Source organism: Pleurodeles waltl, chromosome 5 (genome assembly GCF_031143425.1).
Source record: "Pleurodeles waltl isolate 20211129_DDA chromosome 5, aPleWal1.hap1.20221129, whole genome shotgun sequence".
Lineage (NCBI taxonomy): Eukaryota > Metazoa > Chordata > Amphibia > Caudata > Salamandridae > Pleurodeles > Pleurodeles waltl.
The window spans coordinates 705,694,820-705,719,198 of NC_090444.1; the positions used below are offsets into that span (position 1 = coordinate 705,694,820).

The window sequence follows — 24,379 nt, forward strand, 5'->3', positions numbered from 1 at the left end:
CAACAAAAGAAGGAAGATGGCTTCTTGTTGAAGAAGGAAGATAGCTTCTTGTTGCTGAACTTTATAGTTCATTGGAATATTTACAATGTTTTAAGTTCTCTCTATGCTGCTGTGAGTAGGCAATAAAAGGAGATTGCATAATGTTAACTTCTGTGTCATGCCACAAAGTTGTTTATTTACTCTATGGTACATTAAAACATCTTGTAAACCTAGCCTGCCCCAGTATTTCCTTGTCAGTCATATAAAGGACTTTGATTGCTAACCTCCAAATGCCTGTCAGAATGGGTGACAGCAGTCAATCACATCTGCGTCATAGAACAGTAGAACCCCACTGTGTTATTCGCGCACTGCAGCTAATATTGGTTACAGTAACCTCAGTCGTTTACGTATTGTCAGTCCTGGAAAGATAAGAGGCTGATTAGACCAATTTTCATGTTTTGCATTAGCCATATCAGATGAATTATCAGTGAGTATCCTGTGGTCAATGGAGAGGAGAGACATATACATTTATTTTGGAGGTTTCTGTGTATTCTCAGTGGAAATCAATATAAGCAAAACCCACAATTGGCCAGAAGAGTAGTGCTGCTGATCATAACAAAGTAGTAGTGTATTATCTGAGCTAGAGGGGCTAGGGTTGTTTCCATTGCCTGTCCAGGTAGCCCTGACCACTTTGTTGTGGGCCTGAAGTATAAGTATCATTTTTCGTAATTTGAAGTACTATACCAATTATTATATTAGGGGAAGCAGAGAGAGTAGGACCAAGAGGGGGCTCCAGCTTTACTCCCCCTCACTCCCATTCACCACCTGATCTTTCTTATTTCTTCACTGTCCTGGAGACTCTGGGCTTTCCAGCTGAGAATTGTTATAATTGATCTATGAGGGAAGGATTGCTCAATAGGTTCACCTTTCCTCGTATTAAACTTTATGGATTTGGTCCTACCTAAACACCTAACATTTTTCCCCACATTGCGGTCTCTTAAAGTTAACAATGTCTTTTTGTCGACTGTTTATTGACAATGATTCACCCATTTCTTAAGGTGTTAGAAATGCTTTCTTTATGCTATACTAGAAAAAGGCACAGCCAAACTCTAGGTTCATATCACTTACTTTTTTAAAACAATTTTTATTATTTTAATATACATGGTATTCACAAAGCATGGTAGTCCGTAAGTCACTTTCATCACATACATCATAATTGAACACAAAGAAACTGTGTCAGCAGTTAAGGTGTGTAATAAATGTCCTTGCTTTGTGAAATCATAAATAAATAATTAGAAAATTAACTATGGAACAACAAAACTCTGCAGGTCTAAAATCCTGATTGTCGTATATTTCTTACAAGTCTTACATTTGCTAACATCAACATAGATCTATGTCTGAAAACAGCATAATAGACAACATTAATAACTGTTGCTATGTTGTTTACACAAATCAGATGGGTTTAAGGTAGTCTTCTGTCATTAGAGCTAGAGCTTCCAGTGCTTCATTCCTTTTATATATACACACCATACCTTCTAGGTCACTCCTTTTCGATACATCAGCCATCCATCCATCTTGACATACAAGGGGGCTCCTATTGATTGGCAGGACATTGCTGTGTATCTCTTCATTATGAACAATGCAAGAGTTTCCTGCCATTTTTCCCTTCAGAATTATTTGCTCCATTTCTATATACATCTGCTAATGGCGTTAGCTGGCTTTATGGTTTACTGTCAGGTGCACCTCATACTTGTCACCTTGTTTGCATTAAACATTTGTTTTTGCCAATATACATCTACAGAAATCCATTCAGCTGTTATCGTATCTTTCTTCACATACTTCTTCCACTGCCAGAGAGACGCTTCCTAACTTTGAAATGTATCACACCACAAATGCCTATATTAGCCATATGAGAAACAACATGCTCGGAATGCAGCATTTAGGATGTCCTTGTTTTTGAGCTGTGGTTAGAACCAGGAAATACAGTTCTCATCCATCTCACGGCCTGAAGTCCTCTTCTGCCACCCAGCCACATATGTTTCTGGGATGGCATGTAAATTAACTTTACAGGAGAGCGATCTGTATTTATTAACTATCAAAGCTTTCCCTTGGCTGCTTCCCCCTATTGGACAAGGTTGCCAGTGCCATCCTGGGATGAATTGGTATTGCCCTGTATAGGTTTATTTGTACGCTGTAAGCTGTCACAGAATGTGATGCCACAGTATGTGACTTTTCCATGTTAAAAGTTTACATGAAGTTGTTAACAAATATATCAAAGCTCATTTCAAATGTTTGTGTTTAAGGATATATATATAGAGGTAACAGCAAACACAAAAGCTTTAGAATGGTTGCATTTTATCTAAACGCTGGTAATCGCTCATCGTAACATTCCACTCCATTGCTCTTTGTTCATCATGCCACCTCAGTTTAGACCCAGCCACATGCAAATCAGTCTTGAAGTTGCTCCAGTGGGAACAGTCCAGCCAAAACTGCAAGGCCAGGTCCTACCTAAACTGAAACACAAGCAAACAAAAGCTGGTTTTGCTCTGACTGTAGCTCGTCAATCAGATGTAACTTGGTTGCAGTGGCTATGTAAGTACAGGATTCACGTCTGTGCATACCTTCGCCACTTAGGGTGATACTTGAAATACAAAGGTAGACCTTGTTTTTGCAGTGCATTTAATGGTAACTTACATGATGACATCTGAGAATAAAATCAACTTCTTTAAATATTTTCACTACTGCGTATAATGCATCCTATTGCATTTTATTTTGCAGCGGCTAGAGGAGATTATGAAAAGAACGCGGCGAAGTGAAGGTCCAGACAAGGTACATATTTGACTTTTTTGTGTTTCATACAGTTCATGTACAGTTTATGGGTGTTGTGGAGTTTACAACAGTACAAAGAACAACATACATTCTACAAAGATCATTCATTATGTAGGAAAACGCTCATGCATCAAGATTGGTTTGCATCCTTTTTTATTTTTTTTTAGCCTTTAGGGTTTCCATAAACACTCTTTAGCAGTTGTTCTCCGTAAAGTACATTTCACTATCCAATGTTCTCATTTTTCCAAGTGCAATTTCAATGTAGTTGTAGGCCTTCTGGAGAATTCTCGGTTTCAGTCAATATTGAGCTCTTGGGGGAGTATCATGCTGGCAGGCATCATATTAGCTCATAGACCCTGCATGATCCAGGTGATTTTTCCTTTACAAGCATAGTTTATCTTCACATTATTACTTTAAAAGTTTCTTGAAAATTAGTTGAGGTTTCTTTACGGAAGTAGGGATATTTCCCATTGCGGCACAATTTCTGTCCATTCCATTGCCTTTCCTTTTAATTTCTCAGTGGTTCCGTGTTGTCTTGACCTGCATGGTGCATGATTAACTGATATGCTTTCTATGAAACTCTGCTGTACAGTTTTTTCTTGCCTGAGGTATGCTCTTGCTTTGTGTGTGTTATACATACAATGAAAAAAAAATCTTTGTTGGATGTGTCTTCTGTGCTTTCCCATAATTATTGAGTTTACCTGGTGTTAAATCACTTACTCTAACAAGAATTACAGCATCATATCTACTTGATTACCCGAAAATCAACCACTCGGATAAGTTCCATGTGACCCCTCCATCAGCTTTCTCACCAGAAATTTCTAAATGTTCCCAGAGGCCATCCACAGAGTTGATTCACTTACAGTCCTGTGAGAGAGAGGACCAGAAATCAAAACCAAAAAATGAAGCAGTCACAAGTAGTGAATCTCTCTGTGTGCCTCACCGGAACAGAAAGATAAAGGTGTGGTGGTAGCAACACCTATAAGGCGGAGAACTAAGGGCAGGCATGCACCCTGCTTCGTAAATGTTAACTCACTCTATGAAAGTTAAGGCTAGGTCGTGAAAACCCAGTAATGGGAAAAGGGAAAAAGGACTTCCAGGTCTGGCTGGTGTAGTGCCATGCAACTGTAACACTTTCTCTCTCCCTGGGCTATTTAGCTCAAATTGCTAAATTATAGCTGGTGCTCTAGGGTTGCCTATAAACACAACATGACAGTGTGTTCTCAGATTCCCTACCGTATCATCTCAAATTCCACATCTACATCTAGCAGTTCATAAGCATATATCTATATCTATATAGAGCCCATTATCCTCCTAAGCTAAAAACATTTTCAGAGTCTGACCAACAGATTCACTAGCGCCACCAGTCCTGTTTTTTGTACTAAAGCCTACTTTGTTTATGTACTGGTGCCATAGCTCCTTGCCTCACATGGCTAGTCTGCTTCTCTATGCTTTCCTGTGCCGGGGGGTGGGGGACCAAGATTCCAGTCCTCATGAGGTAACACTCAAATGGATAGTAGTAGAATATTTTGGCTTACTTGGGGCTTCATAAAATTATCCATTCTTAGGTCAGGACTGAAGTATGGGTCCTTTTACTTGTACCTCTTTTTTCGAGGAGCCTAGATATATCTTAAATATCTGACATATTAAAATGAATGAGTGGTATGAAATAATTTATAATGCACCGACATTGGAGTTCTTTGATGCTGGTCATCATCTACATGTGTCATGCCTGACTGGTGGAACTAAAAGAAGTCTTAAGGGTTTTCCTAAATAGGAGATGAGAAGCCTTGATCCTTATAAATAGAAGATGGTACGCTTTGCTTCTTAAGGCTGTCTAGAGTTTATCCCTCACTGAGAATACTAGACATAAGAGGCATTACAACCAATTGCTACTCCTTGTGCACAAGGAAAGGTTAATAGAGTGCCTAAGGAAAAGCACATAAGCCATTCTATCAATTATTGGGATATCGAGAATTAAATAAGGACGGCAGGTTGCAATGTATTTATCAAGTTAGACGTGTAGTTTTAAGTTTTACGTGTCCTAGTAGTGAAAAACTCTTACATTCCTTTTGCACTACTGCATGGCCCATATCTCCCACAGGATAACATTGGAGTTGCCTTATAACTTTTTATAAGTGTAATTTCCAAATGGGAAAAGATGACTTCAAGTTTGGTATCTCTAAAATCACAATTTAAAATTCTATCTTATGGTGAAGTCGGATTCTACATTACAATTCTAAAAATGACACTTTTAGAAAGTTGTAATTTTCTTCCCTTGGCCATTTGGTGCCTGCCTCTGATCATTTGACTGTGTAGTTTGCATTTGGGCTTTGTGTATTACTCTTAGACAGCTGCATACAGTGGGAGCTTAGGTGTGACTTGATGGGCCATCTCAGGCACGATGGGAGGGAGGAGCTGGACACAGCTTCACTTACACCTGAACAGGCTATGTCCTGTCCACACACAAAGGGCCTAACAACCCTGAATTGACAGGCTAGTTAGCTTGGAGCCAGGGCAGGGGAGGTAGGAAACTTCTTGCACTTCAAAGCCTCTGTCTAAAAGTTTCTTCCACCTTCCAAAACCAGGGCACTAGGGTATAAATACAGGACCTTCGACACCACCAATTCAGTACCCTTCTGGACCTGTTAATACTATTCCAGGAACGACAGCTCTGTTGCTACAAGTAATGTAAATCTGCTGGATTCCTACTGCTGCTTTGCTGTGCTGTCCTGCTGCCTTCTTGCCTGGTAAAGGACTGGATCTGTAAGTCAATCTTGAACCCAGGACCGGAGAGTGACTGAAATGGTGTGTCTGCTGGCCTCCTGATCTGAGCCTCAGGAACATAACAGGCTCTCTACAGCTCCTAGACCGTCTTAAATGAGTTTCTGTCACCCAGGAGGCACTTCTCAGGTCCTGGGCCCTTGGTATGGGTCTCAAGCTCTTTAATTCAACTTTGTGGGCTCACCAACAGGCTCGTTTACAACAAAACCATGCTTTTCACACAGAAAATCAGAGCGAGCTGCCATAGGTTTGCCTCCTCACACAGCCTGCATCGATCACTCACGTGGACAGTCTGTGCAAGCAAGACTCCAGCCTGCCTGTCTGTGATGCCCAGCCTGCTCCTTGGGCCATGGCAACCATCAGCAGCGATGCTTTCCATGCTCCTGACGATCTTTTTCCACGCAAACAGGATTCTTGGCACAAAACTTGAGAAGTTAGACCTTCTTCTGAACTAATCTGGGACTTGATCCAACCTGCGCTCCTTTGCAGTTGGCTTGAGCTGTTGCATTTGACCCGGTCCAGAGCACCGAGATAGATGTGTTTGGCACTTTCTGTTTCTAAGTGCTATTTTGCAGTTGAGTCTTTAAAAAAATCATAACTCTATTCTACTGATTGGATTTTTGTCATTTGTATCTTGTTTTATTCATTAAATCCTACTATATTTTTCTCACCCTGTTGTGTGCTCCTTTTATGGTGTGTTACTGATTGAAGTGTTTCAAAATTACTTTACTACTCTATGCTAAGTTACTATGGGGTTAAGCAGAGGTTAATTTGGGGTTTGCTTGTGCCTTACTCTGACAAGGATTTTGGCTGCTGCTTGACCAGGGCTTACCTCCCCCGTCAACCAACAACCCAGTTTCTTACAGGAGCTTTGTAGAATATTTGCTAAATTAAGAAGAGAAATAGGTGAGGCTCTGAATACTATTGACAAACACTTTACTGAAGTGAATTGGAGAACAGTTTTCAAAAGGTGGGGATCAAAATAGTTTACCTTTACTACTTTATTTTAGGAAAGGAAGGTTAGACGTAACCAGAAATGGCTCCTAGATTCCAAATAGGTTTGTCTACTGGCATATTCATAGGAAAGAAAGTAGGAAGGGTGGTGCATGGAAGAGTTTGCTCCTAGTCTTTGAAATGAACAGATAGTCTGTTTTGATTACATTTTTCCTGGCTGTGAGCCATCAAAGCTTTGAGGGCCTTGAGGTAGCGCCCCACAATGCTCATTTGGTTAGAACTGCTCATAAGACAGACAGTTGTATATCATCCATGTGTGAATTATTAAATTTGATGTTGCAAGGTCATGTGGGACAATGTCTATATGTAAATATTAGAAAAATGAAGGGGGGGGGAGTCATGGGTGCCCATGTAGAAGAGTCAAGGGCTAGCACATGAGAAGGAACCACAATAAATGAGTAAGAACCAGTTCATCAAAGAGGTGCAGAATTAATGTAAGGTAGCTTTGGATTTCCCACCAAGATGGTGAGCCTAGGTAACAGCAAGTCAAAATTCACTGTGTTGATGAAGAAAGAGTGGCCAGTAAGCTGTGCAGCCAAGATGTTACTTTATCAGCCAAGAAATTCCTCCATTCTGGTCACATGCCCTGGATGGAAGACTGACTCTCATGTGTTAAATACATTATCATTTTCCATATGGCGCTGTAGTTGAGATTTGACAGCCTTTAAAAAAATAAAATAATGTATCCAGCAAAGAGAGGTTTACTTTGAGCCAGTAATTGCCTCCTGCCACATGACATGAGTATTTAACAAATGCATCAGTAAGTATATAAATGTGTAAATTGGAGATGGACTCCTGATTAACTGTTCTGATTTACACATAGGTTTTATGAGTAATGAGAAAAATTGAGTGACATATGGCTGATCCACAGCCTTGTTCACAAAACTAGAAACTGCAACAGTAATCATATAAAGTTAGAAGGTGTACTTAACCTTTCACTGCTAGGCCTTCTTTCTCCCCCCCCCTCCCCTCACCCCGCAGAAAATAAACTGAGCAAAATATAGCAAGATTTTGAGGTTTTATTTTTAAGAAAAATGAAACAAAGTGCTCCACATAAGTGTTTGTGTTGTTTTTCCTAAAAATGGCATCCACAAACTGTATGCTGTACTAAAGTCACCATCTTTCCAGCTTTCAAGAACATGCAGGGCTGAATCAAGAAACCTAATTTTGTACCATAGTTTTGGCATTTTAGCCTCAATCTACTTCCAGTTTATGGTGAAATCCAGTGTGAAACCCATGGGTGATCAAGGAAACTTATGGATTTCTGAAATAGGTACAAGATATAGAGTTTAGGAGCAGTGGTTATTTCTACATCTCTACGTTTGTGGGGATTTTGAGGGGATTTTTCAAAATGGCATCTTTCGTATTCACTGGCTTACATTTGAAAGACGCAAAATCCAATTGGTCATAACAAATTTTCTACTCTTCTATTCTCCTACAAGTCTCCTGATAAAAATGGTATCTCACTTGTGTGGGTAGGCCTAGTACCAGTGACAAGAAACGGCCCTAAACGGAACATGGAATCATGAAATCTTCCACCAAAAACTGACCCTCTTTTTCCAATGTGGGTAGCTCTTGTGTTTAGACCCTAGCTCAGCTGGCACCAAGGGAAACCTAGCCCCACCTGTACGTTTATGAAAATTAAACGCCTAACGGTTTTAAGGGTGGGGTAACTTGTGTGGCTCTCACCACATTTGTTTTTCACCCAGAATCTCTTGCAAACCTCAAACTTTGAATAAAAACAATTTTCCACACGTTTCTTTGATGGAAAGTTCTGGAAACTGCGGGTAGCTGCAAACTTCCTACCACCCGGCATTCCCCGAAGTCACCTGATAAAAATGATACGTCATTTATGTGGGTAGCCGACTGTCCACAACAGGAAACTGCCCAAAATGTAACATGGATGCAGCACATTCTTTTGCAACGAAAACTCTCTATCTTTTTCCAATGTGGGTAGCTCTAGATTTTGGACCCTAGCTCAGTCTGCACCTTGGGAACCTATCTAACCTGTAAGTTTTTTGGAAAGGAGACACCTAGGGGTATCCGAGATGGGCTGATTTGTGTGGCTCTCACCACATTGTTTTTACCCAGAGTCCCAAACTTTGGCTAAAACAAAATTTTGCTCACATTTCTGGGATGGAAAGTTCTGGAATCTGTGGAGAGCCACAAACATCGTTCCACCCGGCATTCCCCCAAGTCTCGTGATGAAAATGGTACCTCACTTGTGTGAGTAGACCTAGTGGCCGCAACATGGACGCAGGACAATTTTCCACTGAAAACTGACCCTCTTTTTCCAGTGTGGGTACCTCTATATTTGGGACCCTAGCTCAGTCGGCACCTCAGGAAACCTAGACAACCTGCGCATTTTTGAAAAACAGACACCTAGTGGAATCCAGGCTGGCGTGACTTGCATGGATCCCGTTAGTTTTTTTTTGTAGTTTTTTTTTTTACCCACAATGCCCTGCAAACCTCAAACTTTGCATGAAATCATACACTTACCTTACATTTCTGTGATGAAAACTTATGAAATTTGCAAGAATCCACAAATATTCTACCCCCTATCATTGCCCACCTGTGCCTATTTAACTGCTGTCCCACTTGTGTGGCTGAGCCTAGTGCTGCGAGAAGAATGGATAAAAAAAGGACAATAAGGAGCCCTTAGGTGGAGACTCCTATTGACGTCGGTTGGATCCGTTCAAGTAATTCCCTGGTGTCTAGTGGGCTGTCTGCCCCCCCCACCCCTCCAACCCACCGCTGGCGAATTGGGGTAATTGCCACTGGCATGGCCAACCATGCCGATGTCTGTGGTGGGCAGACCCCACCTTTCTTATTCTAAAAAAAAAAAGAAAGAGAAAAAAGAAATCTTCCCTGGTGTCTAGTGGGATTTCTGCCACCCCTCCTCCATTGGGGACATATCAGAGGTAATAATCTCCATCTGCCTTATCAGTGGGGCAGAAAAACTGTGTCCTTTTTGGGGAGGGGCTCATTGCCATGCCCATTCCTGGCAGCCCCCAACCCCTACACTAACAAAACAATAGTCCCTGGTGTCTAGTGGGCTTTCTGCTCCCCTGGGGAGCAGAACAGGGGTAATAACCCCCATCTTCCCCCCTGGGAGGAGAGGGGACAGAAAGACAGTGCCTATTTTTTTGGGACCAGCAGAGGGCATTACCATGCCCATACGAGGCAGCCCTCATCCCTACACTAACAAAAAAATAGTCCGGAGTCTAGCGGGCTTTCTACCCTCCATGGGGGGAAGAAAGACTGCCCTTTTTTTTTTTTTTTTTAGGAGGGGGCATTGCGAGGCCTGTTCTATGCAGCCCCCACCGATACATGAACAAAACCAGTAGTCCCTGGTACCTAGTGATGCTAATGGACTATTGCTCCCATCCAAAGACTAAATTTGGCCACAAAAAACAAAGGGGGAGCAAAAGCCCTTCCCCAGGTATCTAGTGGTCGATCCCTACTTAGAAATTGCCATCCTGTGGAGATCTCCAAGCAGGGATCCACTAGGGAAGGGTACCATTGAAAAGAGGAAATTCCCCCTATCCAATGATACCTCGCCTGTCTGCATGAGTGCTCGGAGGGCTGAGATAGCCCAGCGAGCACCAAGGTAGTGAAATGAACCAGTTGGCTCATTTCACTTTTTGTTTTCAGTGAAATTACGTCCGTGCAACATGAGCGCTGATCATCATTTCACTGAAAACAAAAAACAGCCTTTGGGAGCTGGGAAAACTCTTCCCCATCTTCCAGGCTTTTTTTGCTTCAGGAAATCCCTCTGGTGCCTGCACCAGAAGGATTTCCTGTGTTGTGTGCAGGGATAGCTTGGAGCTGTCCGACAAACATGAGCATTGCGGCATCGGATGGCTCAAAGCCACCTGACGCATGGAAGTGGTTAAAACGTAGGAATTTGAGCTAACTATCTCCATACTTTTGGTTATGAAGGATGTTACTCATCAGGTCTCAATATGATATAAAGTCTGGGATATTTTTCCTTTCCCAGAACAAGGTGTCTACTAAGGCTTGATTTTCCAGTGAGTTATCAGGACTAGTAATTCTATTAATAGGCTGTAGCCAAACGTATTCTCTGTAATTGTCTAAAAGTAACACCCACCATTTGTTTAAAACCCAGTAGTGCAGTAGCACTAGTAATGCACTGAAATGGGGGAGCCATGACGATTCAGTTGTGTTTAATTCATATTTGACTGTTGGAAACATTTAAGATGGTCATCAGTACCATGATCGCCTAGTATCTTGCTCAGTCATTTTGCAACAATAAATCTTACCATGAATGGATTATACCTAAATGTAAATGCATCTTAATGGTGACAAAGTACTTAGCGTGCTAGGATAACCAGTGGAAGCCACTGAAACTTATGTCTACATTTTAACAGATAACTTGTTATGGGTGCATTTTAATGTCTGAGAGAACAGCTACTGATGAAAGAAACAGGATATTATTTAGCCTCAGGACATAGTTTGCTTATCTCTCTATACTCTTGCATGCAGCATCAACATCAGCCGGCTTCTATCTTTTTAGTGGTGGACAGTTAAGCTATGGTCTAATCTCAGCCAACATCAGAAGAATTTAGTCAGCCTGGTGGTATAAGCACCCTCATAACAGAGACCTTGTCACTGGACTTCATGTGCTTCCAAACAACTCTGTGTTCATCCATCCTGACCATGGATGGGAAATCCTCTGAAAGCATTTGTACAACAGTATAGACATCATGTTTATCTTAACCCTATCTATGTGACCCAAGAGTAAATATCATACCCCATTATATCCACCTTAATATGGTTGATGACCAAAGGAAAACTAGAAGCATATAGGAAAACCATTAACTTGGGCACGAAGATGTCAAGTTGTTTTATGGGAGGTGTACAAAGTCAGCTTCCTTCACACTTCTGGTTAGTGAAATTGTCTCAGATTTATGTAGGTTACCCTTCAATACAATAGTCTTTTATATGATCCAGTTTACACTACATTACAGTAGAACATCGCTTGTATAAATTAACAACTTACACCATCATTATTCCCTTATGTCAGTAAGGGGCTGATATAGATCTTGGCGGTGTTACCACCAAGCTGCATCGGCAGTGCCCCTGATAAGACTGTCAGGGTGGCAGTGTCCCGCCGCCGTATTTAGATGTTACAGTCCTGCAGGCAGTGTACTGGCAACGGTTCGCTGATGGTGGGAGATGGCAGCAGGACTAACAGACTTCATGAAATGCAACGCCTATAGAAGGGAGATAAGTGACTCACACCAACACACACACTGTCCCTTAGCCATAGGTGCACCCGCACTACACAACACATACAAACAATTACACATTGCCAGTCCGACACAGCACAACCTGTACATTCTGAAAAACACACTTGACACACATCCATGGCACAACATACACACACACCATTGCCACTGCACCCATACACCAAACAACCACAAAAAATAAAACAACTTAAATCTCAGCTACACTAACATCCTCACACACAGCCCCACCTTGCCCTGCCAATCGCATCACATTGCATGCACACATACACGTACTGACACACACACAACTCGCAGCACAGCGGGACAGGTACAGGTTCCCCGGCAGTGTGCACACATGGACACAGTTGACAGGTGTGGATGTGCCGTTATTCTGGTGCCAGCATTCATTTGCCAATGAATAATGGAACCATAATGACAGTTGTGTTTGTGTGTGAAATATGTTGTGTACCTGTGTGTCCCCACCCGTGTCTGACCCACTCGTGGCCCCAACATATGTATGTCACACTGATTTAAAAAAATTACTGCAACATGTATATGTCCCCACCTTCAGTGCAGTGCCCACCCAACGCACCCTGGCAATGCGGAATCCCTACCTTGTAGTCTGTTGACTGGGGTGATGTGGAGTTGGGGGGCGGGGTGAGAGGGGTTTCTCTTTGAGTTGTTCGCAGCAGTGAGGGCAGCTGTTGTCCAATTGAAGACATAGTTGGAAGTGGGGGAGAGGGGTAAAAAGGTGTGTTTTCACCCCTTTTGTCCCTCAATCCACCCACTAAGGAGATGCGGTCGGACTGCCACTTTTTCCTTGGCGGTGAGGCACATCTACATCTACATCTGCACGGTGGGAAGGCTGGCTGCGGACCCGCCGGCATCCCCTTTTCTGCCGTTGACGCAACTGATGTTTTTTGGCAGAGACTGCAGTTTTAATGCAGTCTTTTGTCTGTGGGACTGCCTTCATTCAAATAGGGGGATGGACCGTCACGGTGGTAGTTGAGTTTACAGTCAAAGTTGACGGCTGGACCATTACAGCCAACATCTAACTCAGGCCCGAAGTTTCAGCTGCAGTTTGCTGGCCAGTGGTTCAATAGCAAGAGTGTTTAACTAGAAAGCAGCATTCTAGTGTGACTTTTAAAGTGGTTTGAGGTGTAGTTTGCAGTGACATAAGCTCAATGCTGTATGTGTAGTGCTCTAATTCATTGGTCAAAAGGAACTTTAAAACAGAAGGCTTGCAGTGTATAGAACACAGTATCCCACCCAGCCCTGTCACACATTCCTAGACTCAAGGGTGATCACTACATTTGTCCCATCTAGGTTAGGGCCCATGGGTATTATTTTCATAGTCTCCACATATATTCTTTGCAGTTCCTGCATCCTACATGCCCTGACTAGTCTCTGTGCGTCAGCCTCAAGAGTATGCTTTAATTTTCAAGTTCAGATCTTTAACCAGCACAGTTGTAGAATTGTATTAACAGTTTCTCAATTGTTAATTGGTTAATTGTTCCCCATATTTCATTGGGATTTTCATTTATATGCCATAAGTGTGGCAATAAGGTGTGCATGATTTCTGTCATGAAAGAATGCATCACAGACAGAAGTCAAAAGAATCATAGGTGTTTGATATACTTCCAGACCAGCATAATTTACCAGCCGAAGATCTATTACTAAACGTGCAATCAATTGAGTTTTGGTGATCTGATTGTCATGCATGCTTAATTGGACATATTGTGAATATAGCATATACACGCAATCTAAATACTTCAGGAGGCACAATAAACCTATGTTGCGTGAGTGGGTTTTTATAGTCTGTGTTCTGGCTGTACATTGTTTCGATCATGATGATCATAAATTAATTAAGGTAAGGAACTCGTATTTCCAGGACAGTATATCGTGGAACACTACAAAAAAGGGACTGTAAGTATTTGCTATGATTTTTAGGTAAAGAAAACTTCAGACATATACATAATTTTATACAAAAGTTGAACCCCTGTTTGATTACATTTCTGGTTAATGTACTGTGTCTAATATTATCTAGCTTCTTATAAACTACTTGCACTAGAAATGGCCTCTAAAACTATCGGTGATCTATGGATGATTTAAGATTTTGTCAAAGTATGGCTGATGAAATTAGTTCAACATATTATGAGGTTAATAAAGTGATAATTCAAAATATACGTAGGTCAACAAAATTGTTTATAGGACTATTTTAACCAAACCCAAAAGCAGGTGCTAAAAAATATCTAGCTATCTGCCAATTGCTCTCTGCCAGTCGCTCACATCCAATTGCTCAGCACCCATGTACAGCCTGTATTATGGAGCAGATAGTGATCACCCAGCGCCAGATATTTTACAGAGTTTACTTGATTGTGGATAGTTTTGATTTTGTCCAGCCCATATGCTGGAAATTGCTTTTTTGGACATAAGAGGAGGCCCTTTGTGAGCACTTAATGCAGCATCTGATATAATTATTTACTCATCCTTCACACACCACAGGACTAAGCTTACTGAAGTTTGAAACTAGAAACATTTCTGCTTCATGGAAACAAGGTTGCACCTTTTTTCCATGACTTCATAAACTGAAGAAAGTTTTCAAACAAATTAAGTAAACTAAAACTAACGATTTTTCATCTTGATGTGATATTCCAGTGAATGGTGTTGAGCTACTCAGAGACAGGCTTTCCCTTACGATGAAGAGTGATGGTGAGCTCTTTCATGCAGGTGGAAGATATCCTTCTATGAGCTATGAGTTAAATGGCTTAGAGGTTCAAGAGAAAAGTTAATTATGAATGGCAGATGCCCCCATCTCGCTGGGTAAACTATCTGAGTCTGCTTAGTAATGCATCCTTATTTTCTATTAAGCATGCTACAAAATGGGTTCCAGGCATTATTGTTAGAAGCAAAGTTGCAGTTCCATCCTCTGGATGATAAGAATACTACAATGTTCCCTTCACCCCACATGCACTGAGGGGGTGATTATGAAGTGTTTAAGGACATTTCCCAGTTGTAAGAGATTGCTAGGCAGAACACTTATAGTGCTCTGTAAAGTAACCACATATCAAATGCCAAAAAGCACTCCAAACCTGACCTTATGGGTGAGCAAGAAAACCATAGCCTGCCATTGCTTATGGATTGGGAGACATCCTGTCATCTCATGGTCCAGGGATTACCCAAAGTTAAAAGAAAAATGGATGCAGCTTAAGAGCTTCTTATCCATAAATCAAAAAATAACTAACAACCTTTCTTTAGATTAAACCCACTGTGCCACTTCTTAACCAAACTCCTAAAAGCTGATGTCCTCCTTCACTTTAATGTATAAAATGGGAATTGGACACTCAATCTGAACAGTGATATTGTTAAATTACATCACACTCCTTCATTCATGTTAGTCCTTATGGAGCAGCTAGTCACATGCTTCCAGACAATCATTGCACTGATTCCCCTTCCCCTTCACCACTGAAGGTGACATCATACTTTAAACACATGCTTCTGCCCAAAACCATTCAGCAACCACTATGTGATTATCATAAATTTAATGCACAATCCACACGTTTTGTTGTTCATGCCCATTGACTGTATGAAGGTACAATGCCATATCCCAACCCTTGTTAGAAATTTAAAAGTTAAGAAACTGACTTGACATCTCTTGCTCAGATCCCAAGCTGAACAATAAAAAGTACTTCATCGTCTTGTTCACTGCTACATGATCAAACCATCAGAATCCCTCGCTACAGGTACATGCCCTGTACTCTAATCTGTGATTAGAGCACAGTTCTGTGTTGATATATAGCATAATTGGCAGAAGGTTCACAACCTAGTAGCTCCTGCCTTTCAGTGGAATACTTCCCAGGGACCACATAACCCCTTATGTGCATAATCTCAAATAGCGTCCAGTAGCTTCCAGCATATACTTTAAAGTATTAATGTACTGAGGGTTTTATGAAAAGTTGTCCTATGTATTTTCAACTTTTTATTTGACACTAGCTGCCAAAGAGATACTTGTCCACATCTTCATTAATTATACAGTTTCTAAAATCACCATAATAAAATATGGTCCACGATTATTGGTCTACTGTTGCTCTAGTTATTGCAATGTATTTACACTAATACAGATCAATTGCATTGCAGATGCTTGAAATATCATCAGTTATGTTTTGAAGATACCTTAACATATAAAAATCTGAATGTCTTGTATCATCTGTCAGATATTCAAACTGTGATGTGTTTAATGTTTTTATTGTTTTGATGTTCTTATATTTTATTCCTGTAATTTAGTGCTTCCAAGCAGCCACCCTGCTAAATACTGTGTGTGTGTGTGTGTGTATATATATATATATACATATATATATATATATATGTATGTGTATATATGAGCAATAAGTATAAAAAGGCACAAGGATAATGACTCGCCATGTTAAGTTATTTTCCTTGTGCTCTGTCGTGCAGTGGAGAATGTTAGCCCCATATTGTTTTTTCTTCTAACTAGTTATCTGTTGTTCTCTTGTACAGCAATCAAACGCACAAAGAAATGGAGAAATTAACAGGACAGCTCATGAAACAGGTATTTTATTCTAGTCCATTTTAAGATTAGAGCAATAGCATCTCGTTACTAGCTAATAACTGTAGTTTATGGACTAAATGAGATTTGCTAAACCATGCTCCTTTCATTGTTGTCTACATTTGTGTACATTGTATGTGATTTGCCCTGATTATCCCCTCCTGTATGCAGAAGGCAATCTAGAGTCATGCATGCATTACAGTGATATTGTTAAAGTCCATCATAAACACTTTTAAATGTAAATTATGAGTATCTCAGGTTGAGGAAAAAGTATTGATTACTAACCAACAAAGGAAGTTAGTAAAAAATGTTAAAATGATTAGTCATGGTACATCTTGTATTGTTACCTTCTGTAGCTACCACAAATGATAATGGCCTCATAGGTTGGAAATATTAATTCTACCAAGTTTTTCATGTGAACATGATGCTATCAGATGTTGGCGTGCAATAATAATCTTGATTTGTAATTGTTTTCATTAATGTATTTTCTGTTTTATAGCAATAAATATGTATTATTTAAATATGAAGAATTTTATAGACTAAAAATAGCAGGCTTGTAAATACATTCTTTGAACTTCTCATTTCTAAGCAGAATATTATTTTATATTGGGACAGTCTCATTGGTATTCCAAATGTGAGTCACTTGTATACACCTATTTTCAAGTTAATTACACTTAGTTGCCATCCTTTGCAGTCACTTCACTTACATTCTCAGCCTTCACTGATTCTCAAGGCTTCCTTCTCCCAGTCTTCACTCTTCATATTCTGCCACACTCACACTTCAGGGGAAACTGTTAGAGCCAACGCCAGTGGGTGTCACCTCATTGGATGGACTCCTTTGCGCTTCCCCTTGAATTATATGGCTGGGTTATGCAGGCTGTACAATCCCACCACCTAAAACGGCTGAACATCCCACCCACAATGTAGTAGCAATCCCTGGGGAGTGAAAGGAGAACTTGGGGCATAACATAGGGCCGTGATGACAAGAGTTCATTGGTGACTATAGATGTCGCCAATTGTTGTGCGTCTACATCCCTGAGCCCACCTGTGGTGAATGTTTGATGTGACTAAGTGAATGGGGGGATTATCTCAGTTCTAGACTCCAGTGCAAAAGAGACTTTTGGCACATTTGCAATCAGGTTTCAGATAACTAATTCTGGGCAGTTGCTAGGTCAAATTCAGTGTGGCTTGCAAAGCTGGGGTCTTTCAGGACCTGGATACCTCTTTTATTACAATTTCATTTAAACAAAAGGGAGGTACTGATCATTACTTCCAGATCCTGATGGGACAACCAGGTGGCACACAGGGGTTCAGTGTCCATTTGGGCTTCCCCCAGCAGGCTGATTCTCCCTGGATCCTACTGAGTGTCTGGATGATGATTGGCTTTTTGACCCTCCGGCACAACACCTCATCTCCCTGACACTGGACTTTGATGCCTGCTCTAAGCAGCACTCACCAATAGGAATACATCCAGCATTGCTCCTCAGTTCGACAAACAGGATCTTTTCTTCCAAGGTCTTCCAATCAAAGCAGTTTCTGTTTTCATTGGGTACTTTTGGAAGACATTTAAGCAAAAGGCTATTGTCCACAATTTCCAACCTAGGTTGCCTCCTTGCTTTGCAAAGAAAGCATGCACACCCTTGAAAATTCTTTAGCTGAGCAGATGCTTCTGATGTCCTCCTAGATACTGATGTAGATCCTCACCATATGGCAGGTATGATTGTAGTATCTGTATCTGAATCAGGAGGCTCAGCACTGGGCAACTGGCTAGTGGGACAAATGCCAGCTAACATTTTACTGTGACAGGGGATGCCTCTTTGGAATCTGTCCTAAGTTTCATATGAAAAACTGCAGCCGTCCTGTCAAGCAGGATGTGACACTTTAATGTATAAAAAGAATCCTCTCAGTCCCACCCTACCTATTCTGTTAGGTTCAGATGGATCATCTGTGCCCATTCAGGTCAGGCTATTGTTTGCTCCTGGGAACAAGTTCACACCTCATTCACACCCGTTTCAAATGCTTATTACTGGCTGTCAGAAGTAGGATAACTAAATGCAGATTTGACTTCCAGTGTTCTCAAGCAGAGCAAAGGTGACTTTCTGAAAGTCATCTTTCCAAAATATGTATTACAAATCCAATTTCATCAGTGAATTGAGCTTTTAATAAATATTTCAAAAAGTCCAAAATGAAATTTGTAGTGGTTTCCTAGCTGGACATTAAATGTATTCAACTAAATACAGGATTCCAGTATTCTGTTGAACCGCTAACCCTGCTATACATTGCCTTTTCAATCTAAGGAAATGATTAACATTAATTGTTCACATGTCCTACTTTTAAATATCATGTACTCTGAATTATGGGCAACATGGGTGACTTATTGATATTTAAAAGGCAGGTATAAGCCTCTCAAAGTGGTTATTTTGGCAGGTTGAATTTGCAGTTGTAAAAATGCGCAGCCAGGTTACTATGATAAACCTGGAAACCTGCTTTACAGTGCCACACCAGTGGATGGCACAATGAGTGCTGCAGTCTGCTGGTAGCATTTTCTGTACAGGCCCTGGGTACACTTGGTAATATATGCCAGAGACTTAGACGAATTTGGAAAAAACTGTCAGGTGTATACCTATTTTACCATGTTGCGAGGAGGGGCACCAGTATTTCACTAATGGTTAGCATGGGTAAAGTACAGAGCTTTATACCCAGCAAAAATGGGTTTCAGCATAAACAATAACTAATGCTAAATACAAACTGGGAGTAACTAAAAATAATAGAAAGCTAGGAACTACTGAAACTTCATACATCACTACAAGCAGCAGGATTATGCATATGTGGGTACTGCTAGATAACAATGCCAATCAATTTAGCAGAATGATGCATCAGACATTACCACACATGACAATGCGAAATTCACCAAAGCAACAGGAAAATAAAATGTGATTGAGGTAGAAGCTGAGGGAAAGATGCATCAGGACAAACTGTCTGGGAGTGGAGTAACTGAGAATTAAATTGTCAGCATGAGGCCTAACACCTTAACGGATATGTCAGACTGACAGTGTGTGTCCCTCATATTTGAGGCAGATCACAATATTATGTCACGTGGGCTCTCATTATTCTAGATGAGACTACTGGATTTCTAGGTAGCAGGATCTATAACGGTGTGGGGAACTGAGTCTGACCCACGTGTAAAGAACTCTGTCACCCTAAATCCGTTTTTTGCTCCGGCTAACTAGCAGGGCCTCATTTCTCCCATGTGGAAGGAATGATTCGGCAGCCGAGCGCATGACATCTTTGTAACTTCTCAGGGAAGTCGTGGTTACTCAGATCCAAACCAACTCTCTTATTTCCAATATGATCTCATATACAAATGACAAAGACAGTATAAGTTTTATATAATGTTTTTAATAAAACTACTGTATTTTAGATATTAAGGCGTGAGCCGCAATAACCAGAACGATACAACACAGTAGGATTGAAATAGTCACCAGGAAAGTAAAACATAAGAACAAAGCTATCATATTGTCTAACAGTTTCTACTCTCCCTCAGCTTGTTCTATTTAGAGCACAGCATGTTAAGCTTCTAGCTTGCCTATTAGAATCACTGTGGAGACATCAGCCCTCATACCTGAGCAAAGACCTGTGATCTTGATTCAGCATCTGCAACGAGGCAGTCAGCGTCTAGTTGTGGTTCCCTGGTCGGAATCTCCCTCTTGCGTGTATTGGGACAAGGAAGTGATTTTATAACTAACATGTCATCGTGATCACAAAATGTCCCTACGCAGGAATGCCAAGTCTAAACTCCTACCACGTCTATCGGCAATGTACCAGACTGTATCCTTGACTGAAGCACAGAGTAAATATGTTATGGAGAACTCCAGTGCTGAAGTAGGCAAAACAGTGTGATATGAATAAAAAACAACACCGTAGAACTGGCTATTTGAAAAATAACAGTACGAAGCCTAATAAAAAGCATGTAGAGCAAAGTGCACAGAGGCTCTAAGCTGTCAGCAAATGAATAAAATATATTCAGGGCAAAGTGCACAAAGGCCTAAAGCCTGAAGCTAAAGCGCAATGAATACGTAAAACTAACCACACTACACCCGCCCCTTGTCGGTAGCAAGTAGTTCCAATAATATAAAAGGATGCCCCAAATATAAACAATACCTAAAACAATTATTTCAACAAGGTGAGAAGACAACAAAGTCATAAATTTAGGTAACATGTGATCATAAAGACAAATTCAATATAGTGTCAATTTCGTAAAAATCCAATCGTCAGATAGAAGCAATAGAACACAGGAGTTCCTCCACTTCGATATATGTGAATATCAGAAGATCCACGCCACAAAGTACCATGGAGCAGGTGTGATCCAAAGCCCCAAAACCATTCAGGGCGGCACCCTGTGCAGGGCCTATGAAAGAGACAATACCATCTTCCTCCAGGAAGGGAATCTCATAAACTGCCTCACGAAGCAAGCGCATCCGTAGTGCACAAGTCTGGGAATGAGCCCTAATCGGGAACATCAACAGATCAGTATCGACCATTGGAGGGCGCTGCAATGAGAGACAGAGAGCCAGTGCATGTTCAAACGAGCACCAAAGGCATCGAAACACGGGTTGCACACAATCCAAAACCGGTCTGAATGACAGAGACCAGTCACACTCCAAATGTCCCAGGAGTGTCACTCCAAAATGCTGCATCATGCGTTCACGACACAGCTGTGCTGACGGGAGCAGCAATACAGAATCTCGTCGTGACGGGACAGCCATTGCGAAAAAATAGCAACAACAGCAAGACTCCAGCCAATAAAGCCAAAGTAATCGGGAAACCCCCAAAAATGCTTCCGAAAATAGAATGTATAGCCGAAGGTATCAAACCGAATATGGAAGAGAAGGTATGAGCAAAACCAATACCAACGACTTTGAAAAAATGTGCAATACCAGCAGTGCTGGATGCATTAAATATACGTCCCACAAGTTCACCGATTTGGAAAGTTAGTATTCAAAAGGGACTGTATCTCCGCCGATGACCTTGCCACCTGAAGTGCGTAGGTCTCGCTAGCATATGTAAGGGCCACATGCTTTTGAAACAATAAAGCTTTTAGCCGACTCAACTTGTCGAAATCAACCTTGGAAGTAGCAATATGAGGCCAGATGTCCGCTACCTCCCTAAATTGAGTGGGGGGAAACAACACATTCCCGCAGCACGTAATGGCCTTGTTGACAACGACGATGTAAACTATTCCGGCACGCATGCCACAGCAGCGTTCGCTGTTAAGAACAATGTAACTGTCGTTAGAAAGCACCTGGAAAGTGTTTTTAATAACCGGGACTGGAACTCCCATCAGATAACAAGCTAAGTTAGCAATCGAAGCGTTACACGCCCCGTGCAAGGACAGCTGTTTACAAACCATTGAATGGCTGACAGAAGCTTCGCATTCGCTGCCGCTAAGAAAAACCTCCTTCAAACCATTAACACATCTGTACTGAAAGGGAAGCTCCCACACCTCGTGTATGTAACTGTCTCCCAATAGTTCATATCTACCCACCGGAATGTGCTTCAAACAAGAAGTAAATTGCAAAGTAGAGATAGGCAAATTAATAACCCCATGAATCAACCATTCAGCTGACGGAATCTCAGCTACCGTGAAAGGCAGTTTCTCTAACTTCTCAATATTTAACATTACATATTTTGCTTCCTTTTTAGCCATCAGTTGTTGTTGACGAGTCAAATTAAAAGAGATAGAGATCTCTCTGGCACGAACGTGCTGCCATGGAACGCGACCCGTCTTCAAGGTCTGAAGAGTCCAACCCAGCTGCATGATGGACCGCGTCTGACTCTGCCCATGATATAAAGAAGACATGTCCGATTTAATAATGTCAATGGCAGAGGAAACAATGCTGTCAATCGTGCAAACACGGTCAGAAAGGGTATGCATGCCATTATCAACAACAGACAAAGTCTGCATCAGATTTTCCTGATCAATCTGCCTCAACCGGGCTGCAGCCTCTTGTTGTGAAAGCTTCCAAATCTCATTATAAACCTCGTATAAGAACCTTTTCTTCCGTGGTACTTTGGGACCTGACAAAAAATCTTGTAAATCAGTATCATTAGACAGTAACGTGAGATGTGACTTAACTGCATCCAGCGTGGATGACTTCAACCATTGCTGACAAAGCTTCCCCACACTGTATGTAGTTATAATATCAGCATGTTCTGGTGATACGTAACGAGGGTCTGCCCTACTAGTCCTGAACCCCCCTGAAGAGGTGACAAAACGTTGATGACACACATTAGTGTCTACAGGCCATAATAACCACCCGCCTGGATGTAACGATGAAGTGTTAAGCGTACCATTCTGGACCCAATGTGTAAAGTCACTAAAAGTAGCATTCTCATAGTGCTGCCAATTTTTTAATTTAGAAGGGACAGGTATACTAGGCAAAGTCAACTCCCTAATTGTCGCTAAGCCCAAACAGCTAGTCTGTTGTACTGTCTCATTGAGGAAAATCATCTGCACAGGGATAATACATGCTCTAAATAACGTGTCCCTGCCTTGCATTTGCCAATTTTTCGAACCCCAAACACTTTTCAAGTCAACAGTTTTAAACCAGTATTCATATCCCTTGACCGAAAGTTTAGATACAAACAAATTGGAATACAGTAATTTAGTATCGGTCAATAACATTTGCTTATTAGAATACTGTGCAACTTTAAAACAGTAGGACTTAGCATTACGTTGATCATGGCCAGAAAAATATGCAAATTTATCATAATACATTTTCGAACTCCCTTGTGGAGGAGTCGAGCAATGTTCCCATTGCACATAATTAAACATGGGCTTAGGGCTACTAGCTTTATGAATAAAGTGGTGTCCATAATAGTTGTAACAAAACATGTCACCATGATTATCTCTAAACTGGTAAGCATCATCATCGTCATAGACAGTATAATATTGCAAATCCGTTAGCATAGAATCTACTGTCTTCACATCCCAATCATCAGAAACAATGCCAGGTATAACAATATCATTCATTGATAATTTGAGGACATACGGTATTTGAATCAATTCAGTGGGACCATATATATCAAACATTACTTTATCCCACACAATTCCATCCGGAACTGGTATTGCAGAAATGTTTACAGTGGACAAGTCTCTTCGAACCATATGAGACGAAAAATGTGGTTTTAACACAGTCTCCACGTGCTCAATGTCAGATCGATCAGGAAGAAAATGACCATGTATTATCAGAAAAAAAGTAACCACAAATCCCAACCATAATAAAAGAGTCATCACGGCCAAAAACAGCCAAAAATAGTTCCAAGGAAAAACAAAATATGTGCGTTTAAGCCAACCCAGCAGCCGTCATGGACAGAAGACATCGAGGACGAGGAGCCGGACACATCATTATCAGCGTCGTTGAAGCAGCCAGAAGCAGTTCTAGCAAAAGGTGCAACTGTGAACAAAGAAGCAGATGGAGGCTCTCGCCGTGGCACGCTATAAACCACATGTTCAGAAACATCAGTAGAACGTACAGCAATTTGATCAAAAGATTCCATATTAATCGCCGTCGGTGGAACAATCGCAAGATCATCATCCACCCTCCCCAAGCTCGGAGAGGAAACAGTGTCGGTGAAAATCACCTGCAGCGGGACTTCTTCCCCAGTAGTGAGAGGGATTCCGGAACTACTGGGTGTCCCTCTTGGTCTGCTGTGCAGAATCGGCCACATGTTGTAACTTGACATTATCAATGGAAACACAGCGATTTCCTTTGGCCCCTCGCAGCGGCAGTAAAATCACAGTTCTCGTGCCGCTCACCCCCAACACAGGGACAGGATCTCGATAAGAAGGACCAAATTCTTTTTTAACAGCGACCTTTTCACGCACTAGATCCCCAATCCTGGGTATCCAACCAGTAGGTGTTACTGGCTCATCCTTAATTCCTGAGGAGGC

The 24,379-nt window shown here is 41.3% G+C and overlaps 1 protein-coding gene across 10 annotated transcripts in view; it reads left to right on the forward strand.

The window, feature by feature from the left end:
* The window catches only part of MAP7 (microtubule associated protein 7), a 657,230-nt gene that overhangs the window by 587,717 nt on the left and 45,134 nt on the right, over window positions 1-24,379 (forward strand). For all 10 annotated transcript variants that reach the window (XM_069234655.1, XM_069234654.1, XM_069234656.1 and 7 more), the window contains 2 exons: window positions 2,758-2,808; window positions 16,377-16,428. In XM_069234655.1, coding sequence (XP_069090756.1) covers window positions 2,758-2,808; window positions 16,377-16,428 — 103 coding nt within the window. The remainder of the gene's footprint in view (window positions 1-2,757; window positions 2,809-16,376; window positions 16,429-24,379) is intronic.